Source organism: Mytilus californianus, unplaced genomic scaffold (genome assembly GCF_021869535.1).
Source record: "Mytilus californianus isolate M0D057914Y unplaced genomic scaffold, xbMytCali1.0.p SCAF_6, whole genome shotgun sequence".
NCBI lineage: Eukaryota > Metazoa > Mollusca > Bivalvia > Mytilida > Mytilidae > Mytilus > Mytilus californianus.
Window position 1 is genome coordinate 70,809,736 of NW_026262712.1, and position 19,465 is coordinate 70,829,200.

A 19,465-nucleotide genomic window follows, 5' to 3' on the forward strand; every position below is an offset into this window, starting at 1 on the left:
TCTTGCATGTCAATTAAGAGAATATCCTCGTTCAGAAACGAGATTTAAAGAGGTTCTTTTCATTAAAAACAGGGTTTGCGCATCTAAGAATTGGCGGTATTGTGTCAAACATCTTTTTCAATGGTTAAACTGTTCCTGAGATGTCTATAACATGTATAGGTGCCAATAAAAATATACAATTTGTCAGAAGTGGGATTCGAACCCACGCCTGGAGAACCAGACTGCGACCTGAACGCAGCGCCTTAGACCACTCGGCCATCCTGACAAGACATCAAAATTGACACTAATTTGTCCCTTTATATCTCAGCACCCAAATAAATGCTTCAATTCAAGCCTAGTTAGAGTCCTGGATCAGATCAAGCTTTTATAGATAGAATTATAAGTAATTGCTTCGATAAAACACTTCTTGCATGTCAATTAAGAGAATATCCTCGTTCAGAAACGAGATTTAAAGAGGTTCTTTTCATTAAAAACAGGGTTTGCGCATCTAAGAATTGGCGGTATTGTGTCAAACATCTTTTTCAATGGTTAAACTGTTCCTGAGATGTCTATAACATGTATAGGTGCCAATAAAAATATACAATTTGTCAGAAGTGGGATTCGAACCCACGCCTGGAGAACCAGACTGCGACCTGAACGCAGCGCCTTAGACCACTCGGCCATCCTGACAAGACATCAAAATTGACACTAATTTGTCCCTTTATATCTCAGCACCCAAATAAATGCTTCAATTCAAGCCTAGTTAGAGTCCTGGATCAGATCAAGCTTTTATAGATAGAATTATAAGTAATTGCTTCGATAAAACACTTCTTGCATGTCAATTAAGAGAATATCCTCGTTCAGAAACGAGATTTAAAGAGGTTCTTTTCATTAAAAACAGGGTTTGCGCATCTAAGAATTGGCGGTATTGTGTCAAACATCTTTTTCAATGGTTAAACTGTTCCTGAGATGTCTATAACATGTATAGGTGCCAATAAAAATATACAATTTGTCAGAAGTGGGATTCGAACCCACGCCTGGAGAACCAGACTGCGACCTGAACGCAGCGCCTTAGACCACTCGGCCATCCTGACAAGACATCAAAATTGACACTAATTTGTCCCTTTATATCTCAGCACCCAAATAAATGCTTCAATTCAAGCCTAGTTAGAGTCCTGGATCAGATCAAGCTTTTATAGATAGAATTATAAGTAATTGCTTCGATAAAACACTTCTTGCATGTCAATTAAGAGAATATCCTCGTTCAGAAACGAGATTTAAAGAGGTTCTTTTCATTAAAAACAGGGTTTGCGCATCTAAGAATTGGCGGTATTGTGTCAAACATCTTTTTCAATGGTTAAACTGTTCCTGAGATGTCTATAACATGTATAGGTGCCAATAAAAATATACAATTTGTCAGAAGTGGGATTCGAACCCACGCCTGGAGAACCAGACTGCGACCTGAACGCAGCGCCTTAGACCACTCGGCCATCCTGACAAGACATCAAAATTGACACTAATTTGTCCCTTTATATCTCAGCACCCAAATAAATGCTTCAATTCAAGCCTAGTTAGAGTCCTGGATCAGATCAAGCTTTTATAGATAGAATTATAAGTAATTGCTTCGATAAAACACTTCTTGCATGTCAATTAAGAGAATATCCTCGTTCAGAAACGAGATTTAAAGAGGTTCTTTTCATTAAAAACAGGGTTTGCGCATCTAAGAATTGGCGGTATTGTGTCAAACATCTTTTTCAATGGTTAAACTGTTCCTGAGATGTCTATAACATGTATAGGTGCCAATAAAAATATACAATTTGTCAGAAGTGGGATTCGAACCCACGCCTGGAGAACCAGACTGCGACCTGAACGCAGCGCCTTAGACCACTCGGCCATCCTGACAAGACATCAAAATTGACACTAATTTGTCCCTTTATATCTCAGCACCCAAATAAATGCTTCAATTCAAGCCTAGTTAGAGTCCTGGATCAGATCAAGCTTTTATAGATAGAATTATAAGTAATTGCTTCGATAAAACACTTCTTGCATGTCAATTAAGAGAATATCCTCGTTCAGAAACGAGATTTAAAGAGGTTCTTTTCATTAAAAACAGGGTTTGCGCATCTAAGAATTGGCGGTATTGTGTCAAACATCTTTTTCAATGGTTAAACTGTTCCTGAGATGTCTATAACATGTATAGGTGCCAATAAAAATATACAATTTGTCAGAAGTGGGATTCGAACCAACGCCTGGAGAACCAGACTGCGACCTGAACGCAGCGCCTTAGACCACTCGGCCATCCTGACAAGACATCAAAATTGACACTAATTTGTCCCTTTATATCTCAGCACCCAAATAAATGCTTCAATTCAAGCCTAGTTAGAGTCCTGGATCAGATCAAGCTTTTATAGATAGAATTATAAGTAATTGCTTCGATAAAACACTTCTTGCATGTCAATTAAGAGAATATCCTCGTTCAGAAACGAGATTTAAAGAGGTTCTTTTCATTAAAAACAGGGTTTGCGCATCTAAGAATTGGCGGTATTGTGTAAAACATCTTTTTCAATGGTTAAACTGTTCCTGAGATGTCTATAACATGTATAGGTGCCAATAAAAATATACAATTTGTCAGAAGTGGGATTCGAACCCACGCCTGGAGAACCAGACTGCGACCTGAACGCAGCGCCTTATTTTTTTTATCTTGTATATTTATTCAACTTCATCTCAATTTTTACAATATTTACATATATCACAGAAAACATCAAGTCCCTATACTCATAGGCTTCCTCAGTCTTACCATATCATTCTTTTGTATTCACTTACATACAATAAAATACCCGCTTTTTTTTTTTTTTTTTTTTTTTTTTAAACTATTGTCAAACAAATTGTTAGTTATTAAATCATATATATAGTCAATATTTTCCATGAATGTAAAAGTGTCTCTATTAAAAGTCAAAGATTCACATTATATGCATGTACGGCTGGTAATATCCATTCCAGAAACGCAAGTTAATGAATACGATGTATTTTATAAATATGACACGAACATTGGAAATACATTGTATTGCCTATATTTCATTTTTAAATCAATAAACAAAACCCACACACATACAAAAACACTGTCATACAAAGGTCACTCGTTCCTATCTCGCACAAGACTTATCATATTAAATAACTTTTACATTACAAATTATGTTGTTTCACGTAGTCAATCATTTTCTCAATTCCATAATTAACCCTATCGTTCCAAAAAATTGTTTCTGTCACATCTTCAAATTCTTTTAAAACCAATTCTTCATAATGTTCATAATTGTAATCATCATCATTCAATGTTTTAATTGCCATTCTATCCATTTCGTATGTAATTAACAATTTTCTATTTTTAACCTTTCCAATCAACACATCTCGGCCAACTCGACTTTTTTTATAAACTATTTTTCCAAATTCTTCATGTAATGGTTGTGATGAACTACTAGTATCTAAATCGCACTTTTCCGTATCAACATTCGGTCCGTTATCTTTATGTTTGACTATTCGATTGGGTTTTAATTTTGTAACTATTGTCTTCTCTACAGGTGTGTCAATACTTGAATCTAACCGGTTTATGTGTACGTCGCTAAACCTGTTAGACGAGTCATCTATGTTTACATATAACCGTTCTACATTGTCACCTAACTGTTTTGATGTATATCCAGAGGCATCTTTGGGTTCATTTTCACATTCCATATTGAATTCATCCAGTCTAACACTCGTAATATTATTTTCGGTTTCTACAGTTATATTGTCTAATGTATCTAAACTTGTAACTTGTATTTTATTGCTGCTTTCATTGTATTCTCTTAATCGCTTGTTATCTCTTCTCAATGCTGCCCCAGATTTACGTTTCACCTGCTTATTGTCAGATTTTGAAAACATTATTGATATTCTAGCTTTTTCATCGTCACCATGTACACTATATGTAATTGTACTAAATTCATCACACGCACTTTTTATAGCACTCAATAGAAACTTCGGTAACTTATCCATATTCATCTCAAAATAATTGTCTAAATTTTATTAATGATAAAAAAACCTTATGGTGCCTCCAGCCTTGAAAGCTACACGATACATTTGATTTATAATTCTTCTTTACAAATGTTTTTTCCTTAAATAGTTCAAAGTCACTTACTGTCAACAAGGTTCGAAAATATATTCCACTTTCCCTGCTTGGATATCCGAGCAAAACCTTAGAAACAGAAGAATTTTCGCTACTCAGAAAATACGTGTAACCTTTTCAAAACACAAACCGGAAGTCCCGAACGCAGCGCCTTAGACCACTCGGCCATCCTGACAAGACATCAAAAATTGACACTAATTTGTCCCTTTATATCTCAGCACCCAAATAAATGCTTCAATTCAAGCCTAGTTAGAGTCCTGGATCAGATCAAGCTTTTATAGATAGAATTATAAGTAATTGCTTCGATAAAACACTTCTTGCATGTCAATTAAGAGAATATCCTCGTTCAGAAACGAGATTTAAAGAGGTTCTTTTCATTAAAAACAGGGTTTGCGCATCTAAGAATTGGCGGTATTGTGTCAAACATCTTTTTCAATGGTTAAACTGTTCCTGAGATGTCTATAACATGTATAGGTGCCAATAAAAATATACAATTTGTCAGAAGTGGGATTCGAACCCACGCCTGGAGAACCAGACTGCGACCTGAACGCAGCGCCTTAGACCACTCGGCCATCCTGACAAGACATCAAAATTGACACTAATTTGTCCCTTTATATCTCAGCACCCAAATAAATGCTTCAATTCAAGCCTAGTTAGAGTCCTGGATCAGATCAAGCTTTTATAGATAGAATTATAAGTAATTGCTTCGATAAAACACTTCTTGCATGTCAATTAAGAGAATATCCTCGTTCAGAAACGAGATTTAAAGAGGTTCTTTTCATTAAAAACAGGGTTTGCGCATCTAAGAATTGGCGGTATTGTGTCAAACATCTTTTTCAATGGTTAAACTGTTCCTGAGATGTCTATAACATGTATAGGTGCCAATAAAAATATACAATTTGTCAGAAGTGGGATTCGAACCCACGCCTGGAGAACCAGACTGCGACCTGAACGCAGCGCCTTAGACCACTCGGCCATCCTGACAAGACATCAAAATTGACACTAATTTGTCCCTTTATATCTCAGCACCCAAATAAATGCTTCAATTCAAGCCTAGTTAGAGTCCTGGATCAGATCAAGCTTTTATAGATAGAATTATAAGTAATTGCTTCGATAAAACACTTCTTGCATGTCAATTAAGAGAATATCCTCGTTCAGAAACGAGATTTAAAGAGGTTCTTTTCATTAAAAACAGGGTTTGCGCATCTAAGAATTGGCGGTATTGTGTCAAACATCTTTTTCAATGGTTAAACTGTTCCTGAGATGTCTATAACATGTATAGGTGCCAATAAAAATATACAATTTGTCAGAAGTGGGATTCGAACCCACGCCTGGAGAACCAGACTGCGACCTGAACGCAGCGCCTTAGACCACTCGGCCATCCTGACAAGACATCAAAATTGACACTAATTTGTCCCTTTATATCTCAGCACCCAAATAAATGCTTCAATTCAAGCCTAGTTAGAGTCCTGGATCAGATCAAGCTTTTATAGATAGAATTATAAGTAATTGCTTCGATAAAACACTTCTTGCATGTCAATTAAGAGAATATCCTCGTTCAGAAACGAGATTTAAAGAGGTTCTTTTCATTAAAAACAGGGTTTGCGCATCTAAGAATTGGCGGTATTGTGTCAAACATCTTTTTCAATGGTTAAACTGTTCCTGAGATGTCTATAACATGTATAGGTGCCAATAAAAATATACAATTTGTCAGAAGTGGGATTCGAACCCACGCCTGGAGAACCAGACTGCGACCTGAACGCAGCGCCTTAGACCACTCGGCCATCCTGACAAGACATCAAAATTGACACTAATTTGTCCCTTTATATCTCAGCACCCAAATAAATGCTTCAATTCAAGCCTAGTTAGAGTCCTGGATCAGATCAAGCTTTTATAGATAGAATTATAAGTAATTGCTTCGATAAAACACTTCTTGCATGTCAATTAAGAGAATATCCTCGTTCAGAAACGAGATTTAAAGAGGTACTTTTCATTAAAAACAGGGTTTGCGCATCTAAGAATTGGCGGTATTGTGTCAAACATCTTTTTCAATGGTTAAACTGTTCCTGAGATGTCTATAACATGTATAGGTGCCAATAAAAATATACAATTTGTCAGAAGTGGGATTCGAACCCACGCCTGGAGAACCAGACTGCGACCTGAACGCAGCGCCTTAGACCACTCGGCCATCCTGACAAGACATCAAAATTGACACTAATTTGTCCCTTTATATCTCAGCACCCAAATAAATGCTTCAATTCAAGCCTAGTTAGAGTCCTGGATCAGATCAAGCTTTTATAGATAGAATTATAAGTAATTGCTTCGATAAAACACTTCTTGCATGTCAATTAAGAGAATATCCTCGTTCAGAAACGAGATTTAAAGAGGTTCTTTTCATTAAAAACAGGGTTTGCGCATCTAAGAATTGGCGGTATTGTGTCAAACATCTTTTTCAATGGTTAAACTGTTCCTGAGATGTCTATAACATGTATAGGTGCCAATAAAAATATACAATTTGTCAGAAGTGGGATTCGAACCCACGCCTGGAGAACCAGACTGCGACCTGAACGCAGCGCCTTAGACCACTCGGCCATCCTGACAAGACATCAAAATTGACACTAATTTGTCCCTTTATATCTCAGCACCCAAATAAATGCTTCAATTCAAGCCTAGTTAGAGTCCTGGATCAGATCAAGCTTTTATAGATAGAATTATAAGTAATTGCTTCGATAAAACACTTCTTGCATGTCAATTAAGAGAATATCCTCGTTCAGAAACGAGATTTAAAGAGGTTCTTTTCATTAAAAACAGGGTTTGCGCATCTAAGAATTGGCGGTATTGTGTCAAACATCTTTTTCAATGGTTAAACTGTTCCTGAGATGTCTATAACATGTATAGGTGCCAATAAAAATATACAATTTGTCAGAAGTGGGATTCGAACCCACGCCTGGAGAACCAGACTGCGACCTGAACGCAGCGCCTTAGACCACTCGGCCATCCTGACAAGACATCAAAATTGACACTAATTTGTCCCTTTATATCTCAGCACCCAAATAAATGCTTCAATTCAAGCCTAGTTAGAGTCCTGGATCAGATCAAGCTTTTATAGATAGAATTATAAGTAATTGCTTCGATAAAACACTTCTTGCATGTCAATTAAGAGAATATCCTCGTTCAGAAACGAGATTTAAAGAGGTTCTTTTCATTAAAAACAGGGTTTGCGCATCTAAGAATTGGCGGTATTGTGTCAAACATCTTTTTCAATGGTTAAACTGTTCCTGAGATGTCTATAACATGTATAGGTGCCAATAAAAATATACAATTTGTCAGAAGTGGGATTCGAACCCACGCCTGGAGAACCAGACTGCGACCTGAACGCAGCGCCTTAGACCACTCGGCCATCCTGACAAGACATCAAAATTGACACTAATTTGTCCCTTTATATCTCAGCACCCAAATAAATGCTTCAATTCAAGCCTAGTTAGAGTCCTGGATCAGATCAAGCTTTTATAGATAGAATTATAAGTAATTGCTTCGATAAAACACTTCTTGCATGTCAATTAAGAGAATATCCTCGTTCAGAAACGAGATTTAAAGAGGTTCTTTTCATTAAAAACAGGGTTTGCGCATCTAAGAATTGGCGGTATTGTGTCAAACATCTTTTTCAATGGTTAAACTGTTCCTGAGATGTCTATAACATGTATAGGTGCCAATAAAAATATACAATTTGTCAGAAGTGGGATTCGAACCCACGCCTGGAGAACCAGACTGCGACCTGAACGCAGCGCCTTAGACCACTCGGCCATCCTGACAAGACATCAAAATTGACACTAATTTGTCCCTTTATATCTCAGCACCCAAATAAATGCTTCAATTCAAGCCTAGTTAGAGTCCTGGATCAGATCAAGCTTTTATAGATAGAATTATAAGTAATTGCTTCGATAAAACACTTCTTGCATGTCAATTAAGAGAATATCCTCGTTCAGAAACGAGATTTAAAGAGGTTCTTTTCATTAAAAACAGGGTTTGCGCATCTAAGAATTGGCGGTATTGTGTCAAACATCTTTTTCAATGGTTAAACTGTTCCTGAGATGTCTATAACATGTATAGGTGCCAATAAAAATATACAATTTGTCAGAAGTGGGATTCGAACCCACGCCTGGAGAACCAGACTGCGACCTGAACGCAGCGCCTTAGACCACTCGGCCATCCTGACAAGACATCAAAATTGACACTAATTTGTCCCTTTATATCTCAGCACCCAAATAAATGCTTCAATTCAAGCCTAGTTAGAGTCCTGGATCAGATCAAGCTTTTATAGATAGAATTATAAGTAATTGCTTCGATAAAACACTTCTTGCATGTCAATTAAGAGAATATCCTCGTTCAGAAACGAGATTTAAAGAGGTTCTTTTCATTAAAAACAGGGTTTGCGCATCTAAGAATTGGCGGTATTGTGTCAAACATCTTTTTCAATGGTTAAACTGTTCCTGAGATGTCTATAACATGTATAGGTGCCAATAAAAATATACAATTTGTCAGAAGTGGGATTCGAACCCACGCCTGGAGAACCAGACTGCGACCTGAACGCAGCGCCTTAGACCACTCGGCCATCCTGACAAGACATCAAAATTGACACTAATTTGTCCCTTTATATCTCAGCACCCAAATAAATGCTTCAATTCAAGCCTAGTTAGAGTCCTGGATCAGATCAAGCTTTTATAGATAGAATTATAAGTAATTGCTTCGATAAAACACTTCTTGCATGTCAATTAAGAGAATATCCTCGTTCAGAAACGAGATTTAAAGAGGTTCTTTTCATTAAAAACAGGGTTTGCGCATCTAAGAATTGGCGGTATTGTGTCAAACATCTTTTTCAATGGTTAAACTGTTCCTGAGATGTCTATAACATGTATAGGTGCCAATAAAAATATACAATTTGTCAGAAGTGGGATTCGAACCCACGCCTGGAGAACCAGACTGCGACCTGAACGCAGCGCCTTAGACCACTCGGCCATCCTGACAAGACATCAAAATTGACACTAATTTGTCCCTTTATATCTCAGCACCCAAATAAATGCTTCAATTCAAGCCTAGTTAGAGTCCTGGATCAGATCAAGCTTTTATAGATAGAATTATAAGTAATTGCTTCGATAAAACACTTCTTGCATGTCAATTAAGAGAATATCCTCGTTCAGAAACGAGATTTAAAGAGGTTCTTTTCATTAAAAACAGGGTTTGCGCATCTAAGAATTGGCGGTATTGTGTCAAACATCTTTTTCAATGGTTAAACTGTTCCTGAGATGTCTATAACATGTATAGGTGCCAATAAAAATATACAATTTGTCAGAAGTGGGATTCGAACCCACGCCTGGAGAACCAGACTGCGACCTGAACGCAGCGCCTTAGACCACTCGGCCATCCTGACAAGACATCAAAATTGACACTAATTTGTCCCTTTATATCTCAGCACCCAAATAAATGCTTCAATTCAAGCCTAGTTAGAGTCCTGGATCAGATCAAGCTTTTATAGATAGAATTATAAGTAATTGCTTCGATAAAACACTTCTTGCATGTCAATTAAGAGAATATCCTCGTTCAGAAACGAGATTTAAAGAGGTTCTTTTCATTAAAAACAGGGTTTGCGCATCTAAGAATTGGCGGTATTGTGTCAAACATCTTTTTCAATGGTTAAACTGTTCCTGAGATGTCTATAACATGTATAGGTGCCAATAAAAATATACAATTTGTCAGAAGTGGGATTCGAACCCACGCCTGGAGAACCAGACTGCGACCTGAACGCAGCGCCTTAGACCACTCGGCCATCCTGACAAGACATCAAAATTGACACTAATTTGTCCCTTTATATCTCAGCACCCAAATAAATGCTTCAATTCAAGCCTAGTTAGAGTCCTGGATCAGATCAAGCTTTTATAGATAGAATTATAAGTAATTGCTTCGATAAAACACTTCTTGCATGTCAATTAAGAGAATATCCTCGTTCAGAAACGAGATTTAAAGAGGTTCTTTTCATTAAAAACAGGGTTTGCGCATCTAAGAATTGGCGGTATTGTGTCAAACATCTTTTTCAATGGTTAAACTGTTCCTGAGATGTCTATAACATGTATAGGTGCCAATAAAAATATACAATTTGTCAGAAGTGGGATTCGAACCCACGCCTGGAGAACCAGACTGCGACCTGAACGCAGCGCCTTAGACCACTCGGCCATCCTGACAAGACATCAAAATTGACACTAATTTGTCCCTTTATATCTCAGCACCCAAATAAATGCTTCAATTCAAGCCTAGTTAGAGTCCTGGATCAGATCAAGCTTTTATAGATAGAATTATAAGTAATTGCTTCGATAAAACACTTCTTGCATGTCAATTAAGAGAATATCCTCGTTCAGAAACGAGATTTAAAGAGGTTCTTTTCATTAAAAACAGGGTTTGCGCATCTAAGAATTGGCGGTATTGTGTCAAACATCTTTTTCAATGGTTAAACTGTTCCTGAGATGTCTATAACATGTATAGGTGCCAATAAAAATATACAATTTGTCAGAAGTGGGATTCGAACCCACGCCTGGAGAACCAGACTGCGACCTGAACGCAGCGCCTTAGACCACTCGGCCATCCTGACAAGACATCAAAATTGACACTAATTTGTCCCTTTATATCTCAGCACCCAAATAAATGCTTCAATTCAAGCCTAGTTAGAGTCCTGGATCAGATCAAGCTTTTATAGATAGAATTATAAGTAATTGCTTCGATAAAACACTTCTTGCATGTCAATTAAGAGAATATCCTCGTTCAGAAACGAGATTTAAAGAGGTTCTTTTCATTAAAAACAGGGTTTGCGCATCTAAGAATTGGCGGTATTGTGTCAAACATCTTTTTCAATGGTTAAACTGTTCCTGAGATGTCTATAACATGTATAGGTGCCAATAAAAATATACAATTTGTCAGAAGTGGGATTCGAACCCACGCCTGGAGAACCAGACTGCGACCTGAACGCAGCGCCTTAGACCACTCGGCCATCCTGACAAGACATCAAAATTGACACTAATTTGTCCCTTTATATCTCAGCACCCAAATAGATGCTTCAATTCAAGCCTAGTTAGAGTCCTGGATCAGATCAAGCTTTTATAGATAGAATTATAAGTATTTGCTTCGATAAAACACTTCTTGCATGTCAATTAAGAGAATATCCTCGTTCAGAAACGAGATTTAAAGAGGTTCTTTTCATTAAAAACAGGGTTTGCGCATCTAAGAATTGGCGGTATTGTGTCAAACATCTTTTTCAATGGTTAAACTGTTCCTGAGATGTCTATAACATGTATAGGTGCCAATAAAAATATACAATTTGTCAGAAGTGGGATTCGAACCCACGCCTGGAGAACCAGACTGCGACCTGAACGCAGCGCCTTAGACCACTCGGCCATCCTGACAAGACATCAAAATTGACACTAATTTGTCCCTTTATATCTCAGCACCCAAATAAATGCTTCAATTCAAGCCTAGTTAGAGTCCTGGATCAGATCAAGCTTTTATAGATAGAATTATAAGTAATTGCTTCGATAAAACACTTCTTGCATGTCAATTAAGAGAATATCCTCGTTCAGAAACGAGATTTAAAGAGGTTCTTTTCATTAAAAACAGGGTTTGCGCATCTAAGAATTGGCGGTATTGTGTCAAACATCTTTTTCAATGGTTAAACTGTTCCTGAGATGTCTATAACATGTATAGGTGCCAATAAAAATATACAATTTGTCAGAAGTGGGATTCGAACCCACGCCTGGAGAACCAGACTGCGACCTGAACGCAGCGCCTTAGACCACTCGGCCATCCTGACAAGACATCAAAATTGACACTAATTTGTCCCTTTATATCTCAGCACCCAAATAAATGCTTCAATTCAAGCCTAGTTAGAGTCCTGGATCAGATCAAGCTTTTATAGATAGAATTATAAGTAATTGCTTCGATAAAACACTTCTTGCATGTCAATTAAGAGAATATCCTCGTTCAGAAACGAGATTTAAAGAGGTTCTTTTCATTAAAAACAGGGTTTGCGCATCTAAGAATTGGCGGTATTGTGTCAAACATCTTTTTCAATGGTTAAACTGTTCCTGAGATGTCTATAACATGTATAGGTGCCAATAAAAATATACAATTTGTCAGAAGTGGGATTCGAACCCACGCCTGGAGAACCAGACTGCGACCTGAACGCAGCGCCTTAGACCACTCGGCCATCCTGACAAGACATCAAAATTGACACTAATTTGTCCCTTTATATCTCAGCACCCAAATAAATGCTTCAATTCAAGCCTAGTTAGAGTCCTGGATCAGATCAAGCTTTTATAGATAGAATTATAAGTAATTGCTTCGATAAAACACTTCTTGCATGTCAATTAAGAGAATATCCTCGTTCAGAAACGAGATTTAAAGAGGTTCTTTTCATTAAAAAACAGGGTTTGCGCATCTAAGAATTGGCGGTATTGTGTCAAACATCTTTTTCAATGGTTAAACTGTTCCTGAGATGTCTATAACATGTATAGGTGCCAATAAAAATATACAATTTGTCAGAAGTGGGATTCGAACCCACGCCTGGAGAACCAGACTGCGACCTGAACGCAGCGCCTTAGACCACTCGGCCATCCTGACAAGACATCAAAATTGACACTAATTTGTCCCTTTATATCTCAGCACCCAAATAAATGCTTCAATTCAAGCCTAGTTAGAGTCCTGGATCAGATCAAGCTTTTATAGATAGAATTATAAGTAATTGCTTCGATAAAACACTTCTTGCATGTCAATTAAGAGAATATCCTCGTTCAGAAACGAGATTTAAAGAGGTTCTTTTCATTAAAAACAGGGTTTGCGCATCTAAGAATTGGCGGTATTGTGTCAAACATCTTTTTCAATGGTTAAACTGTTCCTGAGATGTCTATAACATGTATAGGTGCCAATAAAAATATACAATTTGTCAGAAGTGGGATTCGAACCCACGCCTGGAGAACCAGACTGCGACCTGAACGCAGCGCCTTATTTTTTTTTTTCATTAATAAAATTTTTATTACATATTTACATACTGTCACCATGAGACATTCCTCATTGGTGAGAAGTTTTCTATACAGAGTTGTTAGTAGTTATCCTCCTACATTAGTAAAAAATAAAATACATCTAGGTGAGACACGTTAAAAACTTTAAAAATGGTATAGCATATTAGTCCCAATTTATTTTATAGTGATTCATTCATCAAAAGGGTATATGAATTGAACAGGACAGATTCAATATAAGTTATATATTGAAAGCGAGACAACTCTAAAATATTTTCAAAAGTCGAACACACCTAAATGCGATCGATAATTTTACATTGGAATGTGATCTTTTGTTCTAACAACCAATCAAATTGAAGTAACTGTCTAGACAAACAAAACTATGTTGTCATTTTTAATATCCAATAAAGTGTTATTGTGTAAAAAATACTTATAGAATAATTGTCTTTGTTGTGTCATTTTATAATACGTGTATGCGTATTCAATGTATTTTTTAATTGTGTACTTAAATAAACGAAGTGCATCTATGTCTTTGTCATGAAAAACTTTTAAATTCCGTGATTTGAATATGCAAAGTCGGGCTACACTAAGGAAAAAATTTAAAAAATAAGTATTAATAACTTGTGAACGTTTCAAAAACCCAAGTAAAAATAACTGTTCATAATCAATAGAATTAACCATATCAGGCGGGTAATTGATAAAAATGTTGTGTAATATGTCTTTCAGGTAATCATGAAGTGGTTTGAACTTTTGACAAAGTACAAACATGTGACTAAGATTTTCTATACCCTGGCCGCACGTTTTGCATGTGCTAGTATCTGCCTGACCTATTCTGACCAACTTTTCGAGTGTAAAAATAGCTCTATGGACAATCCTATAGTTTAAGCAATGACAATCAGGAGGTAAACAACACTGATTGACAACCAAATAAAGATTTTTGAAATTGAGAGACGGATATAGCTCCGCCCAATGCTTTTCAGCAGAGGGCGTTTCAAAAAATTTTGTCAAAAGAAGGCTGTAAAATAATTTCGTCACAGCACTTCTAATGTGAATTTCTCTATCGTTATCTAAACAAATTTTAACAATCGGAGTAATCTCAACATTCAGAGGATTTTCGGATTTTAATAGTTCTTTCCACTCGTCAGGAATACATCGAATGATTTTATCAAAAGCTGTTTTTATTTGTTCTGTTTTTTCATCAGGAAATTTTTGTTTTATTATTTCATCTATTGAATTCGATGTGAAGAAACCCGGCATAAATTCATAGCAAATGTCTTTTATTCGTATCAAGCCTGTTTGAATGAATTTTTCAAACAGAAGCATTTTACCGTTGCATGTTATGTTTGGATTACAAAACAGCGGATTATTATATACATGTTGCACTTGAAAATCGATTTTCAAATTGGATTTTATTTTATAATACGCGTTTATCATTTCTTGATAGTAAAGCGGTAAGTGTTTAATCTGTTTTGAATTTAAATGCGTATAAACTACATCTTGTTTTAAATCCATATTATCGATTTTAGAGATAAAGTAATCAAACGCACCTTTCCAAATTGATTGACATTCAGGGTCCAAATATTTTTTAAGAAATTTTAATCTAAAGGCTTGCATTTTTAGAAAAATATCAGGAATGTTTAAGCCACCTTCCAGTTTTGTACCTACTACACTTTGATATTTTACTAAATGTGATTTACTTTGCCAAAGAAATTTTATAACAATTAGTCGGATTTCATTTTTAACTTTTTCCGGCAATGGACATACCGTTACAGTATAATATAACCGCGACATTATAAGGGAAGTTAAAACTGTAGCTCGACCTGGTAAAGTTAATTCTCTTTTATTCCAAAAGAACAAAATTGTTTTTATCTTTTTAATTTTATCCTTCCAGTTAAGAAGTTCACATAACTCTTTATCCTTTCCAACATATATGCCTAAAACTTTTGTTACATTTTCACTTTTTTGTATTTGTAATTTATTTAACTCTGAATCAGTAATACTGCCAGAACCTAAACTCATAATTTCAGATTTTTGTTTATTAATTTTAGCACCAGAAGCCTCACTGTACAAATTAAGAACTTTGAAAGCTTCATTTACAGATTTTTTATTTGAAGTAAAAATATTTGTGTCATCTGCGTGTTGAAAAATTTTAGCATTTACATTTGACTTTGGGATATTTACACTCTGAATATTTTTATTTTTAATTATAGCTTGACCTAATGGTTCTGCCACCAACACATAGAGGAGAGCAGAAACTGGACACCCTTGTTTTATTGAATTATTTAGTTTAACATACTTTGTAAGGAAACCATTACATTTTACACTGCTGTTTACATTGTTATAAAATATTTTTATCCACTGCATAAATTTAGGACCAAAACCAAATTTTTCTAAAACTAAAAACAGATAATCATGGTCAACTTTATCAAAAGCTTTTTCCTGGTCAACTTTAATAAGATAGGCTTCTAAATCATCATTTTCAATTATTTCAATTAGATCTCTTATACTTGATGTAGTGTCTGCAATGTCGCGGCCTAGTATGCAACATGTTTGAAAACTAGACACTAATTTCGGTAGAACAAATTTTAATCTATTGGACATTATTCTAGCAATTATTTTGTAGTCTACACAAAGCAAAGATATCGGTCTAAAATTTTTTAATAGATTTTTATCCCCTTTGTTTTTATAAACTAAGTTTATTATACCATGCCGCATTGATCTTGTAAGGATGTGATCTTCTTCTATAACTTTAAAAATTTTAAGAAAAATCTCACCAAACAAATGAAAAAATTTACAGAAGAATTCAACTGTTAATCCATCAGGACCCGGAGATTTATTTTTTGACATGCCAAATAATGACGATTTAATTTCATCTAGAGTTAAATCGGTTTCTAAATTTTCACTATCTTCATCAGAAACTTTTTCAGAAATATATTCCAAAATTTCTTTTGCCTTATCTTTATTTATTACTGTACTAGAGTATAACTCTTTATAAAATTTATGTACTTCTTCTAAAATTTCATCTGTAGTTTTTAAAATTTTGCCCTCGGTTGTTTTTAATTCTTTTATAGCGTTACTATTTTGTTTATATTTTTCAAGTTGCAAAAAATATTTAGAACTTTTATCACCGTCTATAGCCCATTGGGCCTTTGAGCGCAAAATTGCACCTTTACAAATTTTATCTTCATATGTTTTAAGTTTTAGTTTCATTTCTTCGAACTTATTTACATCAAAATTTACATTATTTACCGCCATAGACGATAGTTTTTCGTATTCATTTTGAAGCTTAAAATATTCTGACTTTTCAATACGCGATTTATTTTGCGCATAGGATTTTGATAATTGTTTTATTTTAAATTTTAAATTGTCATACCAAATAAGCGGCTCATCATCAAAAAGTCTACAACTTTTTTCTTTTTCAATTAATCGTGAAATTTTTTGAACATAATCCTCGTCATGTAATAACAAATTATTAAATATCCATAACCCTGGGCCTCTTTCAATTTCAGTAAAATCTATATTTAGATTGACAAAAGAGTGGTCACTGAAAGTATTATGTTTATAATACACGTTTTTGACGAATTGTGAATATGCTTTCGGAATAAAAATGTGGTCAATTCTACTTTGAATTAGGACATTTTGAACGATACGACGCCAAGAGAAGGTTCGTGCATTTTGATTTCTCGCTCGCCATACATCATACAAATTAAACATGTCACACATGTTTGTGAGTTCTTTGTATGCTTTATCTTGAGTGTGTACTGTTTTACCACAACGATCAAGATTTGACAGAGATGTATTCATATCACCTAGTAAAATTATATTTTCTGAATTCGGCATTTTAGAAGCAAGTTTCTCAAAAAACTTATTTTTTTCTTGCATAATGTTTGGAACATAGCAATTAATTATATCAATAGTTTTATCATCCTGTTTAAAGGAAATATGGATACATCTACCGTCAAAACTTTGAATTTCGGACACTTGATTTTGTACTCTTTTGCTTACTAAAAAAGCAACACCTTGTCTCAGGTTTACACCATTACAAAAATATATTTTTCCTTCCCAAAATTTTTCAATATTTGGAATAATACCATCATCCCAAAAGGTTTCTTGGATACCAACAATATCAAAATAATTTTCTGAACAGTATTTTGTAAAATTCTGAAACTTTGTGACATCTCTGAGACCATTAGCATTTATGCTAACAATATTTACCATCAACAAGAAAAATAAACAATAAAGGTATGTACCTATGAACTTGAACTTGGTTTATTAGGAGAGAGTTTAGACTTAGGATTAGACTTCATCTTCTTAATGTCCTCAGGGGTGAGGTTAGGGCTAGTAACTAAACGACGCCTTCTTTTTTTACCCATACTACGAGCCAGTTCCTCATCAGTAATTTCCATTTCTGATTCACTGGCAATCGAAGACTCTACATTTTTGTCATGATCACAATCAACTATGTCAACATTTGACTCATGAGAAACTGACTCGTTCACTTTTTTGGACCCCCCTTTTTTATGCAAAATAATTATTTCATTGTCAATTAAATTGTCTTTTGAATGTTCATGTACTGTCATAACTTCAGTTTGTTCATCATCATCGTCAGGAGTATTGTTACTGGAATCAGTGTTAGGATTTTCATCTAGGTTTAGTTCATCTTGGGCAGTATTAACATCAGAATTTTCTTTTACATCTGTTGAATCATCACGGTCATCTAAATTTAGCGCATCATCTACATCATCACGATCATCATTCTTAACCTCTTCATCTTCTTCCATTTGTTCATCATTAGTTGCATTATCATTTTCGACATTAGAGTCTTCAGCTTTAGAGTCATTTTGGGGTTCAGTATCAGGACGATCATAACCCCATACAGGTTCACAAATACAGCTGGCTGGATATCGCTGACACTTATCACAGCGTGGTTTCGGACAATTGCGAGCCAAATGACCACTATCTTTGCAACGATAACACATATTGTCAGGGCAGTTAATATAAACATGGCCGGATTCGAAGCATTTCGAGCAGACCCTTTTCTGATTGTCATGTAATACTCTTATGTATTCGTGCGAATTGACACCTGTAGAAAATTTCATACTGTACGGTAGACTTTGACGAAATTCTGGGAACCTTACTACCACGTACCTTGTACCATCTGCAATGGTCGTGCCAGGATGCATTCGGCGTTTAATAGGCGATATTAGTTCGGCACCGAAATCTTCAAGTTTTTTGGTAATTTCTTCATCCGTCACATAATACGACACATTAAGGAAGCTCACCATTTTTTGCTTTGAAAATACAGCGTTTGGCTTAAACTTCACATTGTTAACTTTGAACCCCGTGTCGCATAACAAATCAACAGCTTCTAGTTCTTTAAGTGTTATTTCATACACGTTTCCGCTTTTAGGTACACAAGCCTCCACTACACCTTCACCAACTTCTGCTTCTACACTATTTATAACCGACAAGGCCGAAACATTTTTATTGTCCCCAACATCAACAAGAACAGTCTGTTCCTTCACAGTTCTATTCGCCCCCCTTTCACCAGGCATGGTGAAGGGAGGTTACGAAAACACTTTAAAATGTCAGAAATATGGAAAATAATTCACGATTCTCAAATGTAATGTCACTGGGAGTATTCACTTACACCTTAAGCCATGGATGGCTCGTCCAAAGACGAGAAAAATTTCGATTGAAACTCAGCTTTGAAAATTACGTCCTTCTTGCTGAATGTCCAAACCGGAAGTCCGAGATTTAAAGAGGTTCTTTTCATTAAAAACAGGGTTTGCGCATCTAAGAATTGGCGGTATTGTGTCAAACATCTTTTTCAATGGTTAAACTGTTCCTGAGATGTCTATAACATGTATAGGTGCCAATAAAAATATACAATTTGTCAGAAGTGGGATTCGAACCCACGCCTGGAGAACCAGACTGCGACCTGAACGCAGCGCCTTAGACCACTCGGCCATCCTGACAAGACATCAAAATTGACACTAATTTGTCCCTTTATATCTCAGCACCCAAATAAATGCTTCAATTCAAGCCTAGTTAGAGTCCTGGATCAGATCAAGCTTTTATAGATAGAATTATAAGTAATTGCTTCGATAAAACACTTCTTGCATGTCAATTAAGAGAATATCCTCGTTCAGAAACGAGATTTAAAGAGGTTCTTTTCATTAAAAACAGGGTTTGCGCATCTAAGAATTGGCGGTATTGTGTCAAACATCTTTTTCAATGGTTAAACTGTTCCTGAGATGTCTATAACATGTAT

At 35.7% G+C, this 19,465-nt stretch overlaps 1 protein-coding gene across 1 annotated transcript; it reads right to left on the reverse strand.

Annotated features, from left to right (window-relative positions):
• Positions 1–17,441: 17,441 nt before the first annotated feature.
• Positions 17,442–18,170, reverse strand: LOC127706592 (DNA polymerase epsilon subunit 2-like). Its single transcript, XM_052211247.1, has one exon. It carries the CDS (start codon positions 18,168–18,170, stop codon positions 17,442–17,444), a length of 729 nt encoding a protein of 242 aa, XP_052067207.1.
• Between the last annotated feature and the right edge of the window lie 1,295 nt (positions 18,171–19,465).

Coding starts and splice junctions, on each gene's coding strand:
- LOC127706592 (XM_052211247.1), bottom strand. CDS start 18,170: ATGTGTTATCGTTGCAAAGATAGTGGTCATTTGGCTCGCAATTGTCCG.